Source organism: Narcine bancroftii, chromosome 3, assembly GCF_036971445.1.
Source record: "Narcine bancroftii isolate sNarBan1 chromosome 3, sNarBan1.hap1, whole genome shotgun sequence".
Lineage (NCBI taxonomy): Eukaryota > Metazoa > Chordata > Chondrichthyes > Torpediniformes > Narcinidae > Narcine > Narcine bancroftii.
The window spans coordinates 15,569,207-15,582,144 of record NC_091471.1 but is presented as its reverse complement, the minus strand read 5'-3'; the positions used below and the strand labels follow the sequence as shown (position 1 = coordinate 15,582,144).

The window sequence follows — 12,938 nt, the reverse complement described above, 5'->3', positions numbered from 1 at the left end:
TAGAAATCCTGGAACAACAAATCTCTCTCTGCAAACCTACAATAACCTTCCTGAGTGGTAAACATTGACCTTTCGAGCACCAAAGCCTGGTGAACTTTATACATGTTAAATTCTGTGCACATTATAAGAATTACCTGCAACCAGAGAACTTGGAAGAAGGGGAAGTGAGATTGAACTATGAACCAAAGAATTTTTCTTAAATTTACACAACACATCACATACACGTGCACTTAGAATTAAAAGGGGGTAAATTTGGGTTAGTTAAGTATAGAGATAACTTAAAGTTTGATTCTATTTTCATGGTTAAAGTTGATTAAAAACAACTTTTGTTTGAAAAACTACATGTCTTGGTGAATGTCTATTGCTGCTGGGTTTTGCGGACCTTTGGGCTCGTAACAACATTATCCACAAACTTACTGACCCATCCTGCTTCTTCATCTAGATTATTTATAAAAATCACAAAGAGCAGGGATCCCAGAACAGATCCCTATGAAACTCCACTAGTCACTGACCTCCAGGCAGAATACCTTCCATCCACTTCTACTTTCTGCTTTCTATGCACAAGCTAATTCTGAATCCATGCAATCAAGGTTCCACGAATTCCATGTCTCATGGAATGAGTCTCTCATGAGGGACCTTGTCAAATGCCTATCTAAAATCCATTTACTACCCTACCTTCATCAATAATGACCTGAATTGTCCAAAGGTTGATGTGGTTGATACAGGACATTAATTAGCAACTCTTTGGATGAACCATAAATCAGGGAAACAATTAAAATTGCAAAAAATCCAGTTAATTCTCATGTCATTGTCCAGTTAGCAAGAAATCATTGCACAAAAGCTTCCCATCACTTGATTTATTAAATGTTAGACAAGTTCCAAAATGTCTAAAATGTTAATCTGATTTATATATTTAAAAACAAATTTTAAGTGCATAAGACTACAATTAACAACAAACATCATACAAGAGGGTGAACCCTCACAAGGCATCAGGCCCTGATGGTATATCTGGCACGGTACTGAAAATTTGCACCAACCCACTAGCTGGAGAGTTCACGGATATTTTCAACCACTCATTGTGGCAGTTAGAGGTTCCCATCTGCTTCTAAAGAGCATTAATCATCCTAGTACACAAGAAGAGTAGTGTGAGCTGCCTCAATGACTACCGCCCAGTAGCACTAACTTCTTCTGCGATTAAATGCTTTGAGAGGCTGGGCATGGCCAGAATTAACACGTATCTTAGCAAAGATCTGGAACCACTGCAATTCGCCTATTGTCACAATTGCTCCACAGCAGATGCAATATCGCTGGCTCTCCACTCAGCTCTGGATCACTTCAAAAACAGCAATTCATACCTACAGCTGCTCTTCATCAACTACAGCTTGGCCTTCAATATGATTATTCCCTCAGTGCTGGTCAAGAAGCTACAAACTCTAAGTCTCTGTAGTCTCCTCTGTAACTGGATCCTTGACTTTCTCATGGGATGACAACAGTCAGTACGAATTGGAAACAACATCTCCTCCTCAGCAATTATCAATAGGCGCACCCCAAGGATGCATGCTTAGCCCACTGCTCTACTCATTATACAACCATGACTGTGTGGCCAGACACAATTCCAATGTCATATACAAGTTTGCCGATGACACTACAGTTTTCGGCAGAATCACAAACGGCATTAAGAAGCGTACAGGAGGGGGATAGATCAGCTCTTTGAATGGTGTAACGACAACAACCTTGCGCTCGACGTCAGCAAAACCAAAGAGATGATTGCGAACATCAGGAAGAAGTCCGGGTAACACGACTAGGTCCTCAGTAGTGGAGAGGGTCAAGTACTTTAAATTCCTGGGTGTCAACATCTCCAAGGATCTGTCTGTCCTGTAGCCTCCATCTGGATGCAATCACAAAGAAGGCTCGCCAGCAACTATACTTTGTGAGTGTCTGAGGAGATTTGGTATGTCACTGAAAACTCTCGTAAGCTTCTGCAGGTGTTCCATAGAGAGCATTCTAGCTGGTTTCACCACTGATTTCTTACACATTAAATTTAAATTTTTTATATTTTAAATTTTAAATTAAATTAAATTTAGACTTGCAGCATGGTAATGGGTCATTTCAACCCAAGTTACACCCAATTAACCTACAACCCCTAATACGTTTTTGAAGGGTGGAAGGAAACTGGAGACCCCAGGGACAACCCACGCAGACACAGGTAGAATGTACAAACTCCTTATAGATAGCGTGAGATTCAAATCCCTATGCCAACCATGCCACCCAATATAGAATAACTATATAAAAAGAGAAAAAAACACTGGAGAGCCTTGCCAATTTATCCACAGAAAACCTAATGATTTGGCAACTTTGAAAGATGAGAAATTTATCAATACTCACATTGGACAGCCAAATATTTTGAAAAATAAATAAAATTAAACAGTCACAAGACTGACTTTGCAAAAGAAGTGGAATAGGTCAGTCAAACAAAGCAGTGCCAGGGTTTAATCTTCAATATAGGCTGTCAGCCAATACCAAACAAGTCTGACTCAGTATAGAAGAAATGATAAACACATGTGGACAATACACCAATTCTGATTACTTCACCAAAAACACAAGTTTCCCTTTCCATAAAACGTAGTTGTCAGAGTCGGAAAACAAGATTCTTGTGCTCGGTGATGTTCTCCCATTTTTCAGATTGTCCCTTTAAGAGAACAGATTTAACAACCTGCCTGCAGGTTTTGAAGTGACTGTGAAACTAGCATCTAGCTTTGAAGACAAATGGATAAATTTGAAGAGAAGCAAGGCAGTGTCTCCAAAACCAAGGTGCAGAGAGCATGTGACCAGCATACTGAAACGGTAGTGCACATTTTGTTCGAGAGGCTATTTTAAGAAGGCAGCACAAGGGAAATATCTCTTCTACCTACTTTGTGGGATTGAGAAACCCACTTGGCCACATTGGGTGCTTATAGGCAGAATTGTCAGATTTCCTCCTTTTACTTACAAAGGAATGAGAAACCACTTCTACTGATTCACAAAGGAAGTTTTTAAAGTTGCAGAAGAAGTACGGCACGCTAATCTAGTGACCCACGAATATTGCACTCTACAGGATTTTAATTGCAGAAGGCGGCACTTGTCTAAAAAGGACATTTCTCTGAAGCACCTGGAACAAAGGTTTTTGTGAGTTAATCAGCCTTGAGTCACACTGATGCCTTTCCCCCAGTTCATGAACTGCTCCTTCCATCTAAATGCGTGTCTCAACCACTTAAAGCCTGTGTGTCGCATCAATCTCAAGACCACGTGTCATCACCAAATTTCTGAACTTTGAACTGCCTTGAGGTGTAGTGGCTTGGGATATTCCACACACACACACACACACACACCAATATATTCAAGCACAGTTAAAGATTAAGTTAGATAAATGTATATAAATTTAGCTACATTTAGATGAGTTAATTAATTAGAGTAGGTATTATATAATTGTTAAGTAATAATTTAAAATATTATTTTAAATATATAACACTGTCTGGGCTGATTTCTCTCATTGCTCTCCAGTATGTAACATGCTCAAACAGCTTTCTCACTTCATTGTCTAGGTTGACTTGGTCTTTGCAAGTCCTAACAAATGTCAACTCATCTACAAAGAAAAAGCGCAACAACAACCAAAGTAACAGGACATTCCTCTCTAATCCGAAGCTCTGTAGTCCGACAACTCCTGTGGTCCGGCACATTTTGTATCTGCCACAAGGGCGGCGTTATTACAGTGCTCATGCGCCAAAATCTGTTTATGCTGCAGCCGAGTGTTTTGGTGATACAGTCTTGTTAATTTCTTTTTTTTTATTTTATTTTTCATTTGCATCAATAACAAATACAGTACTTACCCATAATCATAAAGAATAAAAAAGATACAAAAAGAAAACATAATTTTATATTTTCTTCCCTCTACCCTCCCTCCCCGAAAAAGAAAAAAAAGGAAAAGCCTGCCTGAATTTATCATATATCCTTCATTGCTTAATTAAATTTCAAATTTACCAATATAATCCTAGGCCTTAAATTAATTAGGGTATGTTGGAGTGGGAGCAGTGGACGTCGGAGATGAACTCTTACTAATAAAGTCCATATAAGGTTTCCAAATCTTATAAAATTTTTCTGGTTAATTATGTAAATTATACATTATTTTTTCTAACTGCATACAATTTTGTAATTCTTGTTAATTTCTTATATTCAGCTGTATTTTAGCCCATCAGAATGTCATCCAAGAGACCAAGAGGTGCACAAGATGGTGCTCGTGCTAATAAGCGTAAAGTGGAGTTACTAAAAAAAAAATTAGATAAAGGAACTTGTGCAAAGACTTTGGGTGAGTACTATGGGATCGGATTTGTTAACTGTGCGTGACTTAAAGAAACAAAAGGAGCATATTTTTAAGCTTCTTGCTGAAAATGAAAGCCAGAAAAGTTTAAAGTTTCGGAAAACTTTGAAAGGTGCCAGGAGCACAGAATTAAACAGTGCATTTATAAAGTGTTTTAAGCTCTGACATAATGAAGGTATAAGCATTTCTGGGGAGATGCCTATCGCGCAGGCCAAAGATTTTTTTATAGAGAACTAAATTATGACTGTGAATATTCTCAAAGATGGCTACACAAGTAGAGACATGGAATTTCAGTACATAGTGAGTGCGGTGAAAAGTGTAGTACTAACGCAGAAGATGCAACAAAATTTATGGATACATAGGGGGCTCCCTTAGGGGTCAATTTGTATTTTCCAGCATTTTCTGTGGTTCAGCAATTGCCACCGGATCAAAGAGGTACAACCTCTACAACTCTGAAACAATTGGAGCATATAAGAAAAACACAAAAGGCAAAGTGGAAAGCAACGACCATTGTGGAACACCAAGATCTCCTCCCAAGTCAATGTACAATATACCCATGCATCAATGCTTCCATAAGGTCAAATGAGTTAACGGCAACTTACCCAAATCATAAGCCATGAAGTCTGAAGAGAAACACTTGGCCCCGTGGCTCATTGAAGTGTCATTGTGAGTGTTACCACCAAATACCAACATTGTCCCGCTTTCAATAATAGCCGTGTGCAAATAACGGAAGAAGCCTCTGTCCTTCAAAATTTTCCTTTGAAGATAAGAAAGGCTATCATTTAATTTACTGAATTTTATGCTTTCAAACTATTATAGAAGATAGCATAGTTAAAAAAGACAAACAGGTCGTTCAGCCCACGATATCTGCGCCGTACATTATGCCAAATTAACCTATATCTTTTCTGCTTGCGTGTGAGCCACAACCTTCCATTCCCTGCATCTTCTTGCGTCTATGCACAAGCCTCTTAAATGAGACTATTGTGCATGCTTCCACCAATACCCCTGGCAGTCCATTCCAGGAACGTTCTCTGTAAAAAACATGCCCCACACATCTCCTTTGTTTTTTTTTAAATCCGTACATTAACTTCAAGAGGTTGCCCTTAATTCAAAATTCAGAAGAGTCCTGGAGAGCCAATAAGCATGTTTTCTGGAGCTTCTTTATCACATATTAATAGACTTCCACTCTGAAAATTATTATTTCCTAAACATAATGAATCACTTCCAACCCCTTTCCGGAAAAAGAAACTTTTGCCTTCAAGATGGCTTGCTGCATTTGCATGCCAATCACCACACAGACTAAAATACAGGTATTCCCAACTTACCACCTATGCAACTTACGGCCATCCGGACATCCGACCAATTTTAAAATAAATAAATAAAATGAAAGTTGGGCTTTTATGGTGAAAGTGAGGCCCTATCTATGGAAAATAACGCCTACAGCAGGGGTGGCCAACCTCTCACGATAGCTGGTCTTGGTGGCCACAAGTTGTATTTGACGAATGATAACACAGATACAGTGCATTTCAAACATACGTCCATTTCGAAATACGACCGGTCGGTCAGAATGGAACACGGATGTAAGTTAAAGAATACCTGTAGTCCCTCATATACATTTGCATAATTGGGAATGGGAACTAAATGCAGTCTTGTCAAAGTAAACCAGAGTTCCAGGAATAAATAAATGAAAATTTAAATTTAAAATGGCCAATTCGATGCAATATATAACATTCTTATCCTATGTTTTTGAATTTCAAGTCACAAGCTCCGATCCACATAACTATGGACACCATTTTTTTCATTCATTTTGTAGCACTTCATTAAATGCCTTCCGAAATACACAAATTCAACAGCAAATAAAGAAATTCAACTTCACTTAAATACAAAATGCTTTAAATTATAAATTGCTGCAGATCTAATTAGACAAAAATAATTAAGGTGTCCCTTCCATTTGTCCGTAATTTTATACTTTTCCATACATTCATCAATTGGACATAAAGTTTGAGTGATGTATTTTGTTATGAATATAAATGAAAAAAACATCCCTTCAGGAAAAAAAATGACCAGATTAGATTTGAAAATAAATGTACTTCAGTCAAAATCAGGGGCAAAAGATTAAGTGTGTCCATAGTGCAGAAAGTTTTTGCAAAAACACTTACCAAGTGCGGGTATTCACATCATACATGTACAGGTCATCCCTGAGGCCATATTTATTTGCACTGACAGCTTTATATCCACCATGTATATAAATGGCTCGAGACTTAATGTCATAAACGCTGCTATGACCATAGCCTCCCTGAACCAAGGCCCCATTTGTTTGGAGTATATTCCACGTATTTTTACCTGTCCGAAAGAAACGAAGATTTTCAACGTGAATTGCATTGCTCTGCTCTTAAATCTGCAACATGCTTAAATCCTTTCCCCTTGACTTTTTCACTTGCTTTAACCCATGAAAGTCAAATGTTTCTCATTCAAAAAAGAAATCACACTCACAGACCAGATCAATGCACATAGATGGACAAATTTCATCAGTGGTGGCTAGACGAACTTAACAAGTAAGACGTTTGGCTTTTCGAATCAAATTAACACACATATGTGAATCTCAAAACCAAGGAAGTCTGTGCTCATCTGCTGGCTTTAGACAATTCATGAGATCAGAAAGCTCAGCACAGCAGCAAGCTAATTTTCCCACCCATGATTTTCCCCTTAAGCCACCTATTTGAATTGCATTCACATGCTCACTCAATTTATACAGAAAGAAAAATTCCACTCATTTAAAGCAATTGCAGCAAATCAATGTGCTAAACATTCAGACTCTGAGCAAAGACATGGTTGGACATAAGAATACAGAATCAAAATGATCAAATAGCCCAATAGCATTTGCAATAATGTGACACCACCATAACGGTTTTTGTAAATTGTCTTTATTGATACCCATTATCTGAGCTTGGGAAGCCAACTGAGACTCAAAGGAGCATGGAACATTGAAGCTTTTTTTAAATATTTACTGAAACCGGGTAACACACTCCTCATACATACGACCATTGTTTTAATAGCCATTAAGTTACCGTAACTGAAAGTCACCAACAGAGAATTCACTCATCGTTTCCCAAAAATTTGAGACACAGAATAAAATTTGCTCTTACATTTAAGGTGAACAAAAAGTCAATAAACAGGATATATTGTCTTCAAACTTGTGTTTTTTGACACATGAGCAGAAGATGTGGCTTCATGATATGGAAAATCCAGATACAGACAGATTACTTTCTAGGATGCAAGTCTCACTCTAACACAGGCACCTACAATAATGTAAAATACAACACAAGACATTCAAAAAACTACAAAGGATATCAGATCCAGGAAAGTTTACACAGCCAAACATTCCTCTTGACCAACTGGAACCTAACTCCCTTGTAATGAGCTCCAGTTCTAAGCATAACTTTCCAGTGTTGGTTTTTGACTCTAAAGACTGAATCGTAGGCAAGTCTGTCCTTCATTATGAATAGTCTATTTTTGATGATAGTAAAGATTCATACAGGACATTTGACATAAACCACTTATTGTGAATATCTTCCTTTATAATTGCTTGAAAAGACTAGAGTGTCGTCTTATGACTTGCTCAAAGAAAATTTGAGTTCTTCACGGTTTACTAAACCTTATCAGTTACTGCATCACTACTACTTTCTTCTACAGCACTAAAAACTACAATAAAACAATTAAACAATGCTTAAAATTATGATTATAACGGTCAATAAAAGTATTTCCATTTCCATTCTTTCCATCTTCACAGAACAAAGGAAAATTCAAAACTGATTGTTTAACTTGAACGTGCAAAAAGCTCGCCTCGACCTTGAGGAGACACTCAAAGAATGTCAACAGTATCCACTGGCTTCTTGCAGAATATGCTTGCAAGTCATTTTAACTCTTACAAAACTGACCACTATTATATCTAAAAAAAGTAATCGTTTACCATTACAAAAAAAAACAATCAAACATAGTAATATATCGGTTAAATAAAGTCAAAAGAAAGTGCAAGTCAATTATGAAAGCTTTCTGCTTCTTGTAAAAGACAGATTTTGGTTATTGGTCTGTTCAGAAAGCCAATTTTAGTCTTTATCCGAACTTGACGTACAAGTCCTTTTTGTCCTGGATGGTATCAACAACCAGGAATTCTGAGGCACTGAATGGTCTATGATGATCACACATCCCCAGCCATGAAACTGCACCTGATCTTAAACCATTTCTGCTCCTACAATAATGAAAGATACTCTTTCACCCATCCTTTCCAGAAAAAAAATCCATTATTAATTGCATCTGCTTCCACCTGCGATGCACATATATGTCCTCCTTCTGAAATTGTTCTGGTCGCAACAAGTTTACCTTTAAGAAGCAAAAGATGATTCGGGGTAAGAGTTTCAAGACCATTTGGATGTGTTGAAGTCTTAGTGATTGGACGACTGTTCAGGATAGCTTCAACTTCGCATAGAACTGTCTGAAGGCCCTCCTCATTGATTTTGTCCATCTAAGATTGAATTAAGTACTTCTGCACTGATCTAATCAATCTTTCCTATGCACCTCCATGGTATGAACCTGTAGGGGGATTGAAGATCCAATTAATTTCTTTCTGCATTCATTATGAATTAGACTTTGATTCCAGTTTACGATTGCGGCTCTCAACTCCTGCTGAGCCATTGTCAGATCGTAGTTCCTTCACTTGTCCCCGTCTGCCTATAAAATCCCTCAGGACATTGATGTAAGAGTCTATATCAAGTGATGGTGCTACTTTGATGTGAATTGCTCTTATGGCTATAAATATATGAAAATATCACCACATTTCACACAAAGGCTCCAAAATAATCAATTCCATCATATCCAAATGAAGGTTCATCTGAAGAGACTCTGACCAGAGGCAAATCTACCATCAGCTGTTGTCCAGAGGAGTATTTTCATGCCAACAAACAACACATTTAGTTACAATCTTTCCACTTAATCTAGTACCACCACAAATCCAATATTTTTCTCATAGTTGGGATAACATATGGTTACAACCACCATGGCCTATCTCTTTGTGAATACTTTAAAGAATTAGATCCTGAAATGCAAAAATCTTTGGCCAGTATGAAAGGATGTTTCATCTCTCCTGGCAATGCTGCTCTACTAAGGCACCCACCAACTCTTAAAACACCATTCTCGAGAATAGGGTTGGGTTTACAAATGTGCCTTGTCCTCTTGACATTCATTCCTTTTTTCAGACTTCAAATCTCTTCCTCTGGCAAAAGCGGATTATTTCCATCTCAGCATTAATTAATTCTTTAACTGTGAGATGTCCCCTTTCTTGTGTCTCATCCTTTGTGGCTAATCATTTTGATGGATGTTATCCGATTGAAATTGAGCAAGAACATCATTTGTTTGTTTCGGCTATGATTCTGAAATCATCTTTTAAATCTGAGCATCCATGCAGTTCCCCTTTTCAACCTATTCCAGGATGAGAAGTAATGGATTAAGCGGTAACTGAATCCATTTGTTCAGATATTATCTGAACAGCATTTGCAGTTTTACTGATTTCAGGGTCTGTAATTTGAAACTTTGTGGTTTTATTGTTGATGTATTTGACCACAGAGGTGGTATCAGTCCAAAATATGGAGTCTGTTGGTTCGATCTGCAACTCTTTCTTCAACATTGTGTCCACTCTGCTCACCTTGGTAGCAGCCATCAACTCCATTCGTGGGATAGTGACCAGTTTCAATGGAGCCACTCTGGCTTTTCCCATTGCAAATCCACAATGTACCTGATCTTTGTTTTCATGCAGTAACAGATAACAAACATTTCTGTAACTGTCTTCATATACATCTGCAAAATGACGCAATTGAGCAGATGTAACAGTTCCGAAATTTGTGGGTTTGAAGCGTCTGTTATTCTTGAAGTCTTCCAGCTTCTTTTTTTGTACAATGGACGCAGGAAAGTCCATCGTTGTGGCCAAGATGCATTATCCAGAACCAATTGCTGCCATCTCAGGGGACTCGACGTCGCTCAGCTGGCCGAGGGCCAAACGGAGGATGCAGACGTCCAGGCCTATCGGACTGCCATCGCCAACCTGAAGGTTAGCGATTTCTGCCCCTCACCAGGGGTGGGGTGGGTGGGGGTGGGCCATCCTTACTATGTGACATATCCACAGGCTTCCCCAGACCCATCCTACCCATGACCTGGTGACAGCGGGTCTTCAACCAAATCTATGGCTTGTCCCACCCTTCCATAAGGTCCACAGTGTGCTAAATGTCCGACAAGTTCATGGGACACAGCCTCCACTGTGACCCTGCGGGCTAAACCCTGTTTTCAGTGCCAATGTGCCAAAGTGCACAGGCACACCAAGGCCCCACTCCAGACTTTCAAGCTGGTACAGCAACGATTTGAGCATGTGCACGTGGACATCGTCAGCCCACTACCCGTGAGCCAAGATATGTGGTATATGTTCACAATAATTGACTGTTTTACCCGTTGGCCGGAAGCCATACCCCTACCCACATGCAACAATGAGACTTGCGCCAGAGCCTTGTCCACTTGGTCGCATGTTTCAGAGTCCCAACCCACATCATCTCAGACCTAGGGCCCAGTTCACTTCCTTGCTCTGAGCTGACCTAACCAAGTTCTGCGGCAGCCAGATGCACCACACCACGGCTTATTATCCTCACACAAATGGCCTGGCCAAGTGTTTCCACGACAACCTGAAAGCAGCCCTAAAACTTCGACTACAAGGACTGAATTGGATGGACGAACTCCCATGAGTGCTCTTAGGCATCTGCATAGCATCGAAGGAAGACCTACCTGCCTTGTCTGCTGAGATGGAGTACGGTTTCCCACTTACCATCCCTGGGGATATTCATTTCAACCTCCTCCCCCCCCTCAACCCCGGTCCACAGACTAGTACCCTAGATGTCCTCCAGCGATTGAGGGCTCAAGCAGGTAAAAAGAAGCCCCTGCCACCTTCCCGCAATGGCTCTCCACCCTGCTACATCCCCCCACAGACCTATAGTCCCACCGATTACGTTTTCGTGCAGAGAGGACAGCAAGGAAATCACCCTATGAAGGCCCATTCATGGTGTTGCAACAGGACAGTGTCATTTTTACACTGGTGTGCTCAGGCACACCAAGGCCCCACTCCAAACTTTCAAGCTGGCACAGCAACGATTTGAGCATGTGCACGTGGACATCGTCAGCCCACTACCCGTGAGCCAAGATATGTGGTATATGTTCACAATAATTGACTGTTTTACCCGTTGGCCGGAAGCCATACCCCTACCCACATGCAACAATGAGACTTGCGCCAGAGCCTTGTCCACTTGGTCGCATTTTTACACTGAACATTGGCGGGCAACAGGACAGGGTCACAATCAACTGCCTCAAGGCAGCACATCTGGACTCAGGCTAGCCTGTTCCGGACCCCCAGGTCAGACGCAGAGGCTGCCCACCCAAAGACTATATGGCTGCGATTCTGGGGGTGGGTGGTGTAGTGGGCCAAGAAACCACGCGGTTAGACAGGCTGAATCACCACCCCAGTCGTCCACCTCAAAATAGTGTGTGTCCCCCTTCTCTCCCAAGGAGAAACTCACAGTTAACGACACGTGTTGCCCAAGGACATCACTGCTTTGGGTCCGGGTGGTGCACCACCAGTCAGGGAGTGACACTTCTGGAAGCCAGTGCACACATCACTGGAAGTCGGTGTTTTCCCTGCACGCAGGTCGAGGAATTCAAAGAATAAAGTCAATTATTAGTTCATCTTTGTCTCTTGATTCCGTAGTGCTGCCATAGTAGACGCTACAAGAGGGTAGTTTTGTTGTACCCATTTAAATGGTCACTTTTGATTAAGAAAGCAAAATTAATCTTGCATCTGAAACATAACCATTTTTAAATGGTTACTTCAAGAAAACGTTCGAATGGAGAACAAATTTTCTGAAAACAACTCTACAAGAAATTTATAAGTCTTGAGAAGTCTGATGCCTCACACTTACTCCATAATTGCTTTTGTACAGCAGTAAAGATTTTGAGTTTCTATATATTTCATTTTAAATTATGTTGTATAAAGGTTTTCAGTATTTAAATTAAACTTAAATAAAAACCAGTAGAGGGCGCTATTGTTTCTCCTTACGACAATTTTAACTTATTGCGAGTCCTCGAAATAGAAACCTATCATAAGTAGGGATCTACCTGTAATATAAACAATCTTCTGGGTTTTTACACTTTATTTCAATACTGCGTTCAAAGATTTTCATAAACACTTGGAATTCAAATGGGTCACCATCAAAAACTGGTAGCTCTCTCTTGGGCAGAAAAGAGTGTCTGTAACTGCATTAAGAAAGCAACATACCAAAAAATCCAGAGATCTTTCTTCTAAGTAATATAAGAACTAAAGAATTAGGCCTCAAACTGGATGAAGCACAAAAAAGATTTATTATGATAGCCTTAGCTGTAGCAAAAAATTGTATAATGTCAACCTGGAAATCAGAAGAGAGCCTGAGAGTACAGCAATAGTACACAGAAATGAATAAATGTATTCCATTGGAAAAAATAACATATAATTTAAAAAAAG

The 12,938-nt window shown here is 39.6% G+C and overlaps 1 protein-coding gene across 3 annotated transcripts in view; it reads right to left on the bottom strand.

Moving 5' to 3' along the window:
- The window catches only part of atrn (attractin), a 520,815-nt gene that overhangs the window by 352,938 nt on the left and 154,939 nt on the right, over positions 1–12,938 (bottom strand). For all 3 annotated transcript variants that reach the window (XM_069923525.1, XM_069923527.1, XM_069923526.1), the window contains exons 9-10: positions 6,514–6,697; positions 4,957–5,111 (exon numbers count right to left, since the gene is read on the bottom strand). In XM_069923525.1, coding sequence (XP_069779626.1) covers positions 4,957–5,111; positions 6,514–6,697 — 339 coding nt within the window. The remainder of the gene's footprint in view (positions 1–4,956; positions 5,112–6,513; positions 6,698–12,938) is intronic.